Source organism: Podarcis erhardii, assembly GCF_964252035.2.
Source record: "Podarcis erhardii genome assembly, chromosome: 6".
Lineage (NCBI taxonomy): Eukaryota > Metazoa > Chordata > Lepidosauria > Squamata > Lacertidae > Podarcis > Podarcis erhardii.
This window is the reverse complement of record NC_138510.1, coordinates 42,137,216-42,152,402: the sequence shown is the minus strand read 5'-3', so window position 1 is coordinate 42,152,402 and position 15,187 is coordinate 42,137,216. Positions and strand designations below refer to the sequence as shown.

Sequence of the window (15,187 nt, the reverse complement as noted above, 5' to 3'; positions counted from 1 at the left end):
AGCGGGAAGCGCTTCCCTGCTATCCCGGACCGCTTTTAAAATGCTGGCGGTGGGGAGCAAAGCCTTTCGGCCCCCGCCGGCCTTCCTGGACCTCTTCTGAAGGCCGGGGGGGGGAAGGCTTTGCTCCCCACCGCCAGCATTTAAAAGAGGTCCCCGGAGATTTCCCTATGGGCTTTCTTCTTGCGAAGCAAGCCCATAGGGAAATTCGTCTTGCGAAGCGCCTCAAAAAACAGAAAACCCTTTCGTCTAGCGGGTTTTTCGTCTTGCGAGGCATTCGTCTTGCGGGGCACCACTGTACTGTACTATGAAACTGACATAAGTTCTGAAAAGCAGTTTAGTATTGCCACTTGGATGCCAACTAGTTAATCTGAAGAGAATCAAAAGCTTAAGTTTATAACAGAGGTGCACATATCAATGGGAAAAAAATTCTTAAATACAGAAATATGAGTGGGATGTGCAACAAAAAGCTGTTCCGTATCCTCAGCTCCTAACAGGATTCCAGAAAACCTGGAGTGGGGGGACAGAGAGACGAGAGACAAATTAAAGAGGACACCTTTTGTCTCTCCCACCCTAATGAAACTTTCCCCTACTGTTCAAGTGCTTTATTGATTCCCCTCCAGAATCTACACCTCCAGGACACAAGTTGTTGTTAGGAGCTTGAGCAGGCCAATCCACCTCTCCCCAGTTTTTTTCTCACCTCCTACTCCAACTGCACACAATTACTCTCAGCATCTCCTGGTTCCTAGAGGCCACTGAACATACCTCAGTCCTTCAGCTATTTTAGTTTCACCCCTCAATTTATAAACTAGTATGTCTGCATACCAGGGGCATCAGAGCCATTCAGTAATCACTACTGTACAGTAATGTGGGCTGTCCCATTCCTCTACCAAACTGATAGGGACAGTGCTACTAAATATAGCATTAAAAAGAATGATGCCTCTATACATTTAGATTATATCAGTATGATCGTTAAATACAAAACTGTAACGTGGCAATATAAAAATTAGGACAAAAATGAAGTCAACAGACTAGTAGTCCAACAAAACTTGGGATGTTTTAACTATGGATTAGTCCTGCAAAATCATCTCCTTTGAAAGTACTGGATTCTCTTGTAGAACCTTTTAAACCTTTTAATTTTTTTGCTAACTTTCTTATTTGCTACTCATACTGGGCTCCCCTCCCTAAATGGAACTTACTATACTATTGGTAAAGTTAGATGCCCCACATGCAGCAGTATTAACTGAAATGAAGGAAGGGCTGGAGCGACAGAGTTCCTACAGATGTGAGAGAATCCTGACACAATAACTCTTTTATAAGTTCTTTCACTGATAATGGATTTAAGAGTCCGATAATTAATTTTAAGGGATTGCTGTTGTGTTGTTTTATTTTCTTAATTCTAATATGTTTGGTACTGGTGGTATATAATAGTTGCTGCTCTTCAAACCAGATTTGAAATTACAGAATTCGACAATAAATTCTATTAATTTTACAACATGCATTATTATCCTGAAGACCAAGACTGAAATTTAAGTTGTTCATTTCCTTTACCTAGCTAGATGCCTCCTGCACATCTCTATGAGTAAGGTCTAACACAGTTCTCAATAAATATGCATAGAATATATTGATATTTTCAGAGGAGATCCAACATTGTTATGATTGGGTTCAACTTATGTTCAGGTTTAAATTATTTTATCATTTATTTAAAACTTAACCGTCACTCTCCACAACAGTTTTCAGTGTATTCTAAGGCCACACTAAATTTCAATAGACTTAATTCAGACTCAAAATGTTGGCTCATGGTGGTCAATAAAATGTGTAAAACTAATTGCACAAGTGGATAAAGGAACGTTAGTATTACTCTATTTCTATTTATGAATAACTTTGTAGGTGCCAGCCCTGTGAAAAATATTTCCATCTTCCGTCACACTTTCTGTCAGATCACATATTTGATTAATGAATACACTGTGAAAGATAGGTTATGTACACCACACAACAAACAGAATCTTTAACTATCAAACCTTCTTCTTATCAATGCAAGAGATGCAAGAGAACCTGCCTGACAAAACGTCAGCCATCTTTTTGGATCTGATGAATGAGGCGTTTGTTTACAAAGGTCCATTTCTCAGTTCGTTAAGATTTGGAGGCTTATATAAAGCTGTCACTTATATCGTAAAGTGGAGTCTGGGATAGTGCTCAAATCTCATTCCAACTGGTTAATTCTTGCTTCTTGATTAGTCCGGCCTGCCTGACATAATTACTGCAATTGTATGGTGTGCAAATTTTTTTTTGGAACCTGCAGTTAGTCCACCTGGTATGGATTTTAACTTCCTGTGTCACACAGAGGGTTTTGCTGTGTATAATTCCATCTAGACTGCCTTTCCTTTCTAGAGCTCCCAACGAAGTGAATTAGCATTTAGATTACTGTGCAGACGTGTTTCTTATTGGCAGCCATTAAATACTACAGTAGAAATGGAACCCATTTCCTATAGCCTTTCTACTTATTCTTCCTGGTGCCATTATTCTACATAGTAAGACAATAGGATTTATTTCACAAAAAACTATCATTAGTTTTAAAGCAATTCATTTCACTAGAAACTCCTGAATTTAAACATTTATCCAAACTTTTAAACATGAACATGGCACCAGTGTTGCCCTCAAACTACAGCAGAAGAGGATTGGTGCTAAAGGACTCGAGCAAGCTGTGGGAGGTATGAAGCCTAAGGTGGGAGACAACACAATATGTTAGAATGTACAACTTATTTACTGGCACCCATTTTCCAACTCATAATTTCAATGCTTTTAAAGCAATCATGGATTTTCAAAAGTCCCAATGCTTTTTTCAATTGACTTTTTTAAAAAGTGCACTATGTCCGCTTTTAAAATTTATACCATGCCTCTCCTTATGGTGGAAGTATTTCCTTGTTACCACTCATTGAAGCTTACAAATTACGAAATAGGAAGATCCCTCCCTGTGATTAGATATGCAGTTTTCACATATAAGATGTAAATGTTAACTTTCCCTGTTTAAAAATTCCATTTGTAAGAAGGAGTTTTTCCACAGTGACTCTCCTACACAGAACAGAGGAAACAGTCCTGATTGCCACTCCTTACAAATTAATCCGAGTGGCTGTTTTCATCTGATTTGTCCTAGATATATCTGGAGCCTAACAAAGAAATCTTTGTCACTGGTTTGAAAAGTTTATGAGAGATATTTGAGCTGCCCTGTGTTAGCTGACCTATTAAAAAAAAAAAAAGAGCAAGGCAGACATATTCAGTTGAAGTACACAAAACCAAATTCAACACTCAGAGCATACATTCACAAACATTCAGAACAAAGTTATACTCAGGAACAGACAGGCTGGCAAACCCTTGAGGGGTAGTGGTATCGTGAACATGACTCACACAGGAGGCAAGAATCCCAAGTAAAAGGAACCCTTTCAAACATTACCTCCCCTACACTTGCCCTGAGCTACAGAATGCACTAGATAAGTATTTCGACTTTGAAGTCAAGGGATGGAGAGAGAAGAACATAGTATCCATTCTATTTAGTTTTAGAACAGGGGTTGGCAATGTTTATCTTGCTGGATCGGTCCCGCGAAGATCCCTTCGTGGGCTGGATCATGTGCACAGATGCGATTTCCAGTGCTGTGGAAGCGAGTCCCTGCGCTGCGCTGGGCAGCTCAGTTCAGGGGCAGCTCGTGGGCCGTTCAAACAACCTCCACTGGCCGCTTCCGGCCCATGGACCTTAGGTTGCTGACCCCTGTTTTAGAAGGACTCCTTAATGCTAATTACAACAATTCAAGAACATTTTTCGGTGAAGACAAGGGTAACTATTTAGGCATGTCTGCCCCTTCTTCAGGGTATCTGGCTGTGTATGGGTTGGCCCTATGCTACCAAGAATCCCCCCACAATCTCTGGAGCAGGTTTTGCATAATAGAGCCCCCCCCCCACTCCTAGATGGAGGACAGAGGAGCATAAACCATCAGCACTTATTTCACAGGTACATATGACTGTCATTTCAGATTCAAAGCCAGGAGGAAGCTGGGTTCAACACACAGCCCAAGGTGCCACTGTAAGCACTGTGCTTTATTACCATGTCTGTCTACACCCTCAGATACTTTGCAGAAATCTAAGCAAGTTTATACAATCACAGGTCCGGCACCTGGGCTGTAGGAAAAGCAAATGAGTATGGGCAAAACCAGGAGTCAGGGGAAGAGTTAAAGCTTCACTGCTGCAAACTGCACCCTCCGCCCCTCAATCATCCACAGCAGCAGTCAGACTTCAAACAAGAACCACTGGGTTGAGGCAGAACATGTGGTATCCGCCCTCAGAAGTCTTTAGGAATGCAGACAAACTCTGTTCTAGTTCTAGGACTCCTCTAGTTTTTATGTAGAATTTACTCAACTAAACGTAGGTGCAAAATATTCATTAAAATGCTTCATGTCAACACTCCCTTTCTCATTAAGTTTATACAGGGCAGGGCAAGTACATACACACTGGATCTCGTCAGTACCTGTAATAAAGTGTGATTCAGTGTAACCTCCAGCTCTGCAATCTGGTGTGCAAGATCTTCATTATCGCAGTGGATTTCTAAGTCCTCTTCTGGTATCGTTTCCCATCTGCCTTGATGAGCTGCCAAGTTGTGAACCAATTCATACTGTCCTGGAAGAGCCAAACTAATCCGTGTTTGTCTTCCATGTGTGAAGCGAATTCGACGCCTCTTACAGTTCTCCTCACTGCTAACTTTGGAGGTCGGTAGCAGTCTCTCACCCAAAAGCATGTTGACTAACTGACATTTGGCATTGCAGTTCTGACCAAAGATTAAAAGGCATGGGTGACAGCTTACTGTCAGCTGGAGATACTCCTCTTCACGCCGGGGAAAGGCAATAGAGCTCAGCTGCCCTAAAAAAGGCAAAAAAGAAGTTATTAGCAATTATATCCTGAAGTGACCTATGGAGCTTCAAAAGGATTCTATAGCTCTATGTCAGTACAGAATGAGACATTCCAAACTCTAACTTGAAAAATATTTTTGCACAGGAGTGGGCAGCTAAGACTGAGGGTATCACAAAGAAAACTGAATATGGAGCAATGGTTACTCATTCCAGGAACTAAGTTTACCTTCTTCCTGCATTCCCAGCCCAGATGACATTTTAGGCAGCAGGGACAGAAGAAGCAATGCAGTTTGTCACCAAGAATCAGAAGCCTTTAATTTGCAACATGGCAGGAAGAAGTTCAGCAAGTATCCATTCCACATACATCCCATATCAATGCAGTACTACGAAATGAAGTTATCAATCCAAGGTTTAAATGAAAAATGATGGATATTGTGCAAGGTCAGGAAGATATGGTCAATGGCCTGGTATGTCTAAACTTACTAAAGAAAGATGGAAAGATGAAAGGAGGAACATATAATTTGGGGAAAATGATTTCCTTGATTATTAGAAATATAATGTTCAAGATAATGTATATTTGCACTTTTTCTTTCATATATTGTTGAATATGCAATATTACTGCATGGGGTGAGGATGTATTTTGTGTTCTTTGCATAAACACTAGGGTAAATTGTAGGTGGCTCTGTATTCTAAAGCACTGAGCCTAGGGCTTGGCAATTGGAAGGTTGGCGGTTTGAATCCCCATGACGGGGTGACCTCCCGTTATTCGGTCCCAGCTCCTGCCAACATAGCAGTTCGAAAGCACGGCAGGAAGGCTCCCTCAGCCAATAAAGCGAGATGAGCGCCATAACACCAGAGTCATTTGCGACCGGACTTGACTGTCAGGGGTCCTTTACGTTTTTTTTACCCATAATAACCCAAGTGGTCTACCTTATAATAATCAGAAAACTGTAGAATAAGATATCACTGAAAACCTGCCTAGACCTTATCTCCATTTGTGACACACAAGTAGGTGTCTATGAATTCCAGTGTTTACTTGTCCAACACGAACAGCTCACCTTTGTATATCACTGTCTCATTGTACTATGTATACTCCTCAAAGATGCCAAAAAGAATTTTTAAAATCCAGTGGTCTCTTATTTCCATCTTAAAGGGTATTTATGACTGGAGCCTTACACCTTTAAGCACAGCTCCTTTTAGAAAGCTTGAAGTTCTCATATTTTACTACTATTATTTGTTGACCACTTAACTCAGGTGTGGGAAACCTTGGGCTTTCTGAATATTTCTTAACTATAACTCTCATAATCCTCAGCCACTGGGCATGTTTGCTAGGGCTGATGGGAATAGTAGTTGAGCAGCACCTAGTGGCATCAAAGGTTCCCCATGCCTGATTTGACTAATAAATAGTGTCCAATGTGCTTTTTTCCTTCTTTCTCCCTCGTAATCCCTTTTTCTTAGCCATTTAAGACTAAGTTTAAGGGCAAGGTCAGTCTTACCATTAGAACTGATAAAGCTGCTCTGGAAGTATTTTTAGCTGAAGAATGGGATAAAAGTGTTTTCAATATCTAAATTTAAGGAGCAACCCTATGCTCCCTGGGAGTGGCTGAGCAGCCATAGTAGCCCGCAGAACTCTATCTCTAGAGTTCCCTGATGCAGCAAAAGAAAGCTCCACTGCAGTTGCTGAACTACCAACAGTCCATGGGTCTTCAGGATCCTAAGGCCCATTATTACTCCAGTATGCCCCCCCCAAACAGGTCCCAAAACTATACCAGCCCTGGAGATAGCATGGTTAATTCCCTCTCATTTCAGTGACGACAGGTGAGTGGGCAGGTAGGTATGGGGAGAAAAGCTAGGAGGGAAAACAGGAAAAGCTGCCATCCCCATCTCCCGTCCTCGTTTCAAGTAGCCAGCAGGGCATAGAAGTGGCAGTAACTCTGTCACAGGTTCAGTAAAGGTGTCCATATTAAAAGCAACTTTATGTTCAGTGCCTTTAAAATGGTGTTTCACTCATGCTGCACTACATTCTTGACCTAAGCATAATATTTTCCAAAAGGTATTTGGTACAAAAATTATGAAGAACAGAAGAAGAGAACAGCTTGTGTGTTTTATTCCACCCAGCCAACATAGAGCGATTCTGTTCCAAGTCAACTGCCAAACTGCTTCACAGTAGTGTCTTGTATGCACGGCAAGAGAAGTACAGTAGTAAAAATTGTTTAGTGGCAGAAAGAGCCCTGCTGAAAATCATTTAAGACAACAGGGCCCCCAGTCACACCCTCAGCAAGGCAAGATCATTTTCTGCAAAACCTGAAAAATCAACATTAAAAATGAAGATGAAGTAAGGTATATATAGCTTTAGCCCTGTGAATATTCAGCTGGTATGTGAACTTTTTCTTCTAGACAGGTCATAGCTTCATTTACCTTTTCCCCAGTCTAGGATGGGTACACTAGCCAATTGATCAGACAAATATTGCCAGTTGATTGCTTATTCACTTGTTGAAGGATACCACAAGTGCTTGATCAAGTTCAGAATGCCACTGTGTAGGTAGAAGCTTACTTCTTTAAAAAATTGGATTTTCTTTTTACTATGCCATTCGCTAACAGTGAGAGACATACAAGACGAGAAATTTGATGATGGAGGTGAAAAACCGGTTGAAGGTGATGCAAATGAAATGAACAATTGGCCTGCTGCCTACTTAACATTGAATTCTGGATGTACAAGTTACTTGGTTTATTGTTTATTTTTTCTCTCCCTCTCTCTCTTTTTAAAAGTGTATTAACTGTAGGCTGACCCTAACTTTCCAGGAATAAAGCCAAACTACTATTCAGTGACTTGTTTATATTTATAAAAAACCTTACCTGCAACAATTTTTAAGTAGTACTTCCACTCATTAATCATTATTGTAAAACAATTTGGTTTTACACTCAACATGCATATCCAACCACTGACTACTGGAATATTTTTATAATAAAAATATAAAATTCTGGACCATTATTTGACCAATGTTTGCTCAAGTCAAATGCCCAGCTCAACCCTAGTCAGAATTCTATCTTCAGGGTCACAGAATAGGTTCAAGGATATTGGCTGAAAATGCCTGGGCAAACAGAAGCTGCATTGCAGCAAGAAACCTTCTATGCTGCAACATGTAATCCAGTCTGACTACACAGCAAGTATATTTTTGTTGACTGCATGTATAGTCCTGATGCTGCCAATGAATAAGTCTCTAGACAGATGGTTGACTGCCACTAATTAATATCCTTCATGAATATTTTAACTGCCTGTTAAGTATGCATTTCCAGGGGGGCAGCCATGTTAGTCTGTTGCCAGGGGCAGGGGGGAAGGGTCCGCTGCTGCTGCTGTGAGTGACATTATATATTTGTATTTTGCTTTCTCACTCAAGAGCTCAAGATTATGTGTATTATCCTCCCTGCTCTCCCACTTTTATCTTTGCAATAGTATCCACCCTATTCCTATAACTGTAATTTATTTTAAAACAGATTTTAATAGTAAATGCATGTGCAAAAACATCAGTTCTTAACAATACATTGTGGGGTGGGGGTGGGGGAGGCAATCCACATACAATGTTCTGGGCCCAGGAAATCCTGTGGGCGTCTCTGCTAAAAATCAACAGCACAGACAGAGAATAGTGATTAAAACTTATATTAATATTTTCATATCCATTGCTAACGTACTAACAGGCTGAATAACTCCAAAGTTACTCAACTGAAGAACTAGCTCAATTCAGCAGTTAAGAAAATGACTTTTTGTTGTGCCCAGCTGTCAACAAACAAGAATTCTTACACTAAAAGGATTAGTTGAAGGAACCATTTTGCATCAGTTGAGAAAACATGTGATCAGCACTTCAAAAGTGTGCAAAGGGTCTGCTTTTCCCAAGGAGAAACTAGGTAACTGATCTCAAAATAACTATATGAGCAGCACAGAGGAATAGTTTACATCACGTTACAACAAGTAGAGCACGTTCACATAAGATAGAGCACTTTGGAAATAAGATCTGATAAGGAAAAAGCCGCCACTGAAGGGGCCTAGTTAGAATATTTCTGAAGTTAAAATATAATGTAGTGATAATGGATCCATGAAGTGGGATCATGGGTCCTGAATGTGAGCCAGCTCCACCTGGAAACTTGGAGAAGAGACTTGCACTCTCTGGGTGCGAGCCAGGCATTGGGTATCCTGCTACCTTGATGGAAACTATCTTGCCACATCTTGGTGATTATCAAAAGGCTGAATGTGTTGTGTGGGTCTGAGGGGGCTCTTTGCATGTCTGATCATATACAAATGCTTCCTGAGACAAACAGCAATTGCTGTCAAGACCAAGAGGTGATTTAGGTAGAGGTTGATCGCTATGCCTTTCAGCCCCGTGGCCCCTGCTGAGGGGATTGCAGGAGAAACATCAGTGTGGCTGCAGTTTCTCATACCACCGTGCAGTCATACCACCACTGAGCAAATGGGGATGGGGGAGAGCTGTCTCTGTATTTGGTGCTTCACCCCATTTTACAGTCAACTGAGTCTAAGGTACTACGCTGGTCTCCACTGTGTCATGCAGTGCCAATCAGGACTTGTGCATCACTTCTGCCCCAAGCACAAGGTGCAGAACTGACCCTGCCTCACTAAGGCCACAGTGAGTCGGAGAAAATGCCAGCTAGCCACTGCTTCCTCTTGACCAGTGTTAGAAGCGCAGATATATAAGCTAGGTGCCAAATGGCTCCTTAAACCTATGTTTCAGTCACCAAAACAGAATGTCAGTTGCCATTTTGGGGCAAGGTGGCTCCAAAGTCTTGCTTTTCAAATGATGGACTGACTGTGATTGATTTTCAGTTAAACATCTGGCTAATTCATATGAAAACTTTGAACTAGGTTAACAACTCTGAAAATTTAAAGAAAAGTCACTTTATCCAGAAACAGTCCACATATATATTGGCTTATTTCTACCTCTTTTTCTTAATGGTGACACGGACTACCCCTACCCCCAAAGGAGTGCAACATAGAGGTCTAAGATTAAACATGCTCTCTCTCAAGGAAGGCAGAGTCAAGACTGGTGTAAGGTTGCTTCCTCTTTCAGGATGGCCAACAATAGCAACTGCTTCTTGTTTTGAGACAAGGGTGGTGTGTTTTTACTCTACTGCTGAAAAAAACCAGAGTGCAAATTTTTTCATCGTTACAATTGCTTGTCAAATGTGATCATGTAAAGTGTCTCTAGTTCAACAGTGCAACTTCACAAGTCCCTTTAATGATTCACCAATATATCCATCAAGAATCAACTTGGCCAGTACTAAGACACTTGCACAAGTATAACCAAATATGCAGAGAATGGGGTAGTGCCTTAATGGTTCACACATCTAGCAATGGATTGTTAGATAACATGGATAGCAAGGTTCAAGTCCTGTCCCTCATTATGCAAAGACTATAGGAAAAAGTTCTGTTGAAATCAGAGGAAGGTTACACAAACTTGAGAAGAGATGACAGCAAAGAGTTTAGAACAAAAAACTGAAACACCTTTTCAAGAAAGCTAGAGGGAGCTTTTTGTGGGCGGGGGAACTCTACATGATAATTGAAAGGGGTAAAAGAAAATCACAACAAATCCCAGAGGAAAACGTGTGGGTTCTCAATTAGGTTTGCACATTACATGGGCAATGTTTCACAGTTCAGCTGCCAGGAATCATAATCTAGGGTTAAGGCTCAGTTCCTGAGAATAAGTTTATTCAGGGAAAAGAAAACCTTCACTAGTGTGATATTCAAACTTAAGCATTATTGAAATATGTTACTATTAGTATATTGCAACTTCACATACTATTTCTACTCACAACAGTTACATAAGTTTCCACTTGAATAAGAACTTTCGGCACAACCTTGTTTTCTTCACCATAGAATTTCACTGCACCAAGGGTGTGGATCATTAAACTTTGCCAAGATTAGAAGTCAAATAGGGGAAAATGGGGTGTATATAGAGCCAAAGCTGTAGGCTAGCCCTGCAAGCGTTCAACAGGCCACTGCAGACAGCAGATATGGTGGTTATGGGATTTTGTTTGTTTGTTGCCAACAATGACCTTAAGAGAGGATGGCTTACAAACAGCCCTGACCTTTTGGGATAAGGTGGCTTACAAACAAAATGCATAAAGCCACAGAAAGGACTGCATTTTGAGAACAGGCTCTGTACCATTTGGGACTTTGTTAATCAAGACACAGCAGAGCACGTGCATGCTAATTCACAATCCAGGATATTGTCATAGTATACTCCCTATACCACTATCAGACTAGACACCACAGTCTTTGCACCACTAACTCCATCCATATGTCATATGAAAGAAAAGAATTTCAGCACACACTGAACATATATAGATATTCTACTAGCAGAGATGTTCAAGCATGAGAAGAATTCTATTTGATCATTGTTACCAGTTTTGAGTGGATTCTAATATACTGAACTGGTTTTGAGCTTCAAGAGCTCCCAATTACTATTATTGGTTTGGGGCTTAATTTTCTAATTTTGAATCCTTGCCCAGAGGTTTCCTTTGTCCCAAAGCATCTCTGTTTTAGAAACTTCACTTAATTTTATTACTTTACTCCTTTATAAACCCAGCATCTAGATTTTTGCATTGCATTGCCTGAATGTATCTTGATTTAATGTTAAATTTATAAGACAATAAAGCAAGTAATTGCTTTTTAGCTGATTATTTAGATTTAGCCAACTGATAAGATTTACTCTATTTACATTTGTAGAACCTCACTGAAGGAGGCCTTAGTGCATTTTGAGAAAACGTAAGAAAACAAAATTTACAGTCTAACCAAAGATTATGTTTCTTTGAGAAATCAGTGCCATCTGAGTATGACATTTCCTTATAATACATTGAGACGAGTTATAAAAATAACTAAACATGAGATCTGTACTGTTTGTTTGTTATTAGTGTTTATTTTGTTGAAAACCCAGTGAAAGCTCCATAGAGACCAGCCTGGATTGGTGAAGATCCAGCTAAGCCTTCTTGTACTTTCCTCCTAAAGCAAGAACCAATAGTTGTAATAACTGAAAGCAAATTATGTAAAAATATTTTTTATCTATGCATCCTACATGGCAGCAGTTTCTATAAGTATCCCAAATCAAGTCATTGTTCATCTGCTCCACCATTTACTCTGGGGCTATGTTTAAAGATTAATCACACTGATAATTAAACATTGCAAACCTGGTCCTTTTCATGTTATGAATCACCCAAATGCTACGCCTGGTTTTCCAAATCAAATACCGTAAGAACAGCTCCCTGATAAGATTTACCGGTACCATATAAATAATGTGTGAAACTATCATTTGCCTATCTTGTAACATGAACACATGACTTAGTTTCCAATCACGTGCATAATTTTTATGCAGAGTTATGTATATGCTTTCTCACCAAAGTCAAGCAAGAAGAAATGTATTCTACGAAGCCATCCTCTGTAACTTGGTTCAGACAATCCACTAAAGAAACAACCTTTGGGCTTATGTGTCCCCCCACCCCCAAAAAAATCCCACAGCAATTATCTTCCAAGGTCTCTGGTTACAACAGAATCAGATAAGTACTGTTTGTCCATATCCTATATAAATCACCATCTCAAAACACAACATGGCAAGGAGGGGAGTGTCTTAAGCCCATGCCTTGTCCCTGTTTTGTTCAGAAAGCGCTGAAGTTTATGAGGCAGGAATTTTTCTTGTGCTTTATTTTTCCACAGAATATTGTCCGTTTCATGCATTCATTAGAACACTGAACGTATGCTAACTGCAATACTGGAGTTTTTGCCAATTGGAGGCAGGCAAATGTTTTCTACATCTTTAAAAAGGCAGGTGGGAGGAAGAGGACCCATGCAACTACCAAGCGGTCATAAATACCAGGAAAGGTATTAGAACAAATAGTAATTAAACAGCCACTCTTTGAGTAGTACTTAGAAAAGCATACTGTGATTACTAAGAGCCAGCATAGGTTTCTGAAAAAGAAGTCATGCCACACAAATCTTATTTCTTTTCTTTTCTTTTTATAGAGTTACAAGCTTGATGTATCAGAGGAATATTGTGGATGGAGCATATCTTGCTTTCATTAAGGCTTTTGGCAAAGTCCCCCATGACAGTCGTGTGGAGAAGCTGGTAAACTGTGGGCTAGATGATGTTACTGTTAGGTGAATTTGTAGCTGATTGACTGACCAAACCCAAAGAGTGCTCACCAATGGTTTCTCATCATCCTGGAGAAAAGTGACAAGTGGGATGCCACAGGGTTCTGTCCTGGGTTCAGTGTTATTCAACATCTTTATAAATGACTTGGATGAAGGAACAGATAGGATGCTAAGCAAACATGCAGACGACAACAGACTAGGAGGGGTAGCTAATACCTCAGAAGATGGAATCGGGATTCTATATTACCTTGAAGTTCAGTAGGGACAATACTTAGGCAGAAAGAACTAGCTGCACAAAAATAAGATGGGGAACACCTGGTTTGCCAGTAGTACATGTGAAAAGCATCTAGGGGTCTTAGTAGACTACAAGCTTAACGTGAGTCAGCAGTGTGAGGCAGCAGCAAAAAAAAAAGGGGGGGTGCTATTATAGACTACATCAACAGAAGTATAGTGTCCAGATCAAGGGAACTAATAGTGTCACTCTTCTGTCTTTGTCAGACCAGTAATGTGTCCAGTTCTGGTGTGCAGAGAAGAGCAACCAAGGAGATAAAATGTCTGGAAGCCAAGACTTATGAGTAACAGTTGAGGGAGTTGGATATGTTTAGCCTGGAGAAGAAAAGGCTGAGGGGTGATATACCAGCCATCTTCAGCTATCCAGAGGACTGTCATATGGAAGTTGGAGCAAACTTGTTTTCTGCTGCTCCAGAGAGTAAGACCTGAACCAATTTCAATTCAATTTCAAGTTACAAGAAAGGAGATTCTGACTAAACATCTGAAAAAACCTCATGACAGTAAGAGCTGTTAGACAGTGGATCAGAGGAAGGTTTTTAAACAGATGCTGGATGGCCATCTGTCATGGATGCTTCAGTTGTGGTTCCTACATTGCATGGGGCTGGACTAGATGTGTGAACTTGCATATATCTGAGAGTTTGATTACAGTTGCTCCAAAAATAAAAAGTGTTTCAATAACAGAAACAATTGCCATCATGTATCACAGTGCAGTTCTGATTCATGCTATTCTGCTGCCTAATTGCCGGTGCCCAGAAACCATAGCATGGTAGAAATCCGGAAGTATAAAACAGCCCTAATGCTTCTTAACAACTGCAAAACCAGAAGGAACCAAGGCATAAGTAGACACCTACATTTCCATTACTATGTATCTTTGTATTATTTATCTTTGTAAATAAAACATTTCAGGTATTATATCAGTATCAGTCAAAACTTGCCAACTATAATATATCCAAAGACATACACTAAAGAAACAAGTTTTTTTTAAGGGTTGCCATACATCCGGACATATCCAGAATACTGTAGCTGCAACCAGTGTCTGGGCGGGAAAATCCAGACGTATGGCAGTCAACGTCAGTGTCGTCTTTGCTGATTTTCCTCAGAAAAAGCTCAAAAATGTCTAATTTCTTTGCAACCCTATTTAATTGGCACATCAACAGCTGGGTTACTCACAAGTGTAAACAGGACTGCAACTTAAAGCTTCTGCCAACTCCTTCAAATCTAATATTTTTAAAAAGCACTTTGTACAAAACTTCCCAATGAAAGAGTGGGGAAATGTACCTAGAAAGTTAAAGCTGTAGGGCAGAATCAGAAAGCGGAAAACATCTGATTGTTTTGACAAACACATTTAAAAATGTCTCTAAGAAGAATCACATTTCAACTAGGTGCAGATTTTTTACAAGTTCAGGGCCAACAGCCTGTGTAGCAAGCCACTTGTTTCCTGAAGAAACATGCATTCCAATCACACATCCATTCGGATCCTCATTCCAATTTTTGTCTTATTTTATTCATTCTCAGAACCAGTTTTGATTCCGTTACTCATTTACAAACCTCTAGTGTCCATCCAGATCATTCCGTCCAATCATATCTATGCCATTTCTAGTTCACTGCTACATCATTCAGCATATTTCAATGCAGTCCAACCTCAGAACATTTGTTTCCTTCCATCTCAAGGAGCATTTCTTCTCATTCACCAACAGAGACCAGAATCACAGTATTTCAGAGTACAGTGAAGAAGTTGGGGCAACAAGCTACACCAGCATGCATACTGAGAAATTAAAATACTAATAATAAACATCAAGCTATTGCTTAGACGTACAGGAGGCTGCTGACCACAATGACTCATGGTAATCTT

The 15,187-nt window shown here is 40.2% G+C and overlaps 1 protein-coding gene and 1 long non-coding RNA gene across 3 annotated transcripts in view; one reads left to right on the top strand and one right to left on the bottom strand.

Moving 5' to 3' along the window:
- LOC309343595 overlaps positions 1 to 12,768 on the top strand; it is a 40,130-nt gene extending 27,362 nt beyond the window's left edge. Inside the window, exon 3 of one of the 2 annotated variants that reach the window (XR_014157345.1) lies at positions 12,610 to 12,768. This is a non-coding gene — a long non-coding RNA (uncharacterized lncRNA). Of the gene's footprint in view, positions 1 to 7,493; positions 8,009 to 12,609 lie in introns of those variants that run through there. The other variant, XR_014157346.1, reaches the window with a different exon arrangement.
- The window catches only part of DSTYK (dual serine/threonine and tyrosine protein kinase), a 38,530-nt gene that overhangs the window by 21,777 nt on the left and 1,566 nt on the right, over positions 1 to 15,187 (bottom strand). The window contains exon 2 of the mRNA XM_081865213.1: positions 4,514 to 4,902. Coding sequence (XP_081721339.1) covers positions 4,514 to 4,902 — 389 coding nt within the window. The remainder of the gene's footprint in view (positions 1 to 4,513; positions 4,903 to 15,187) is intronic.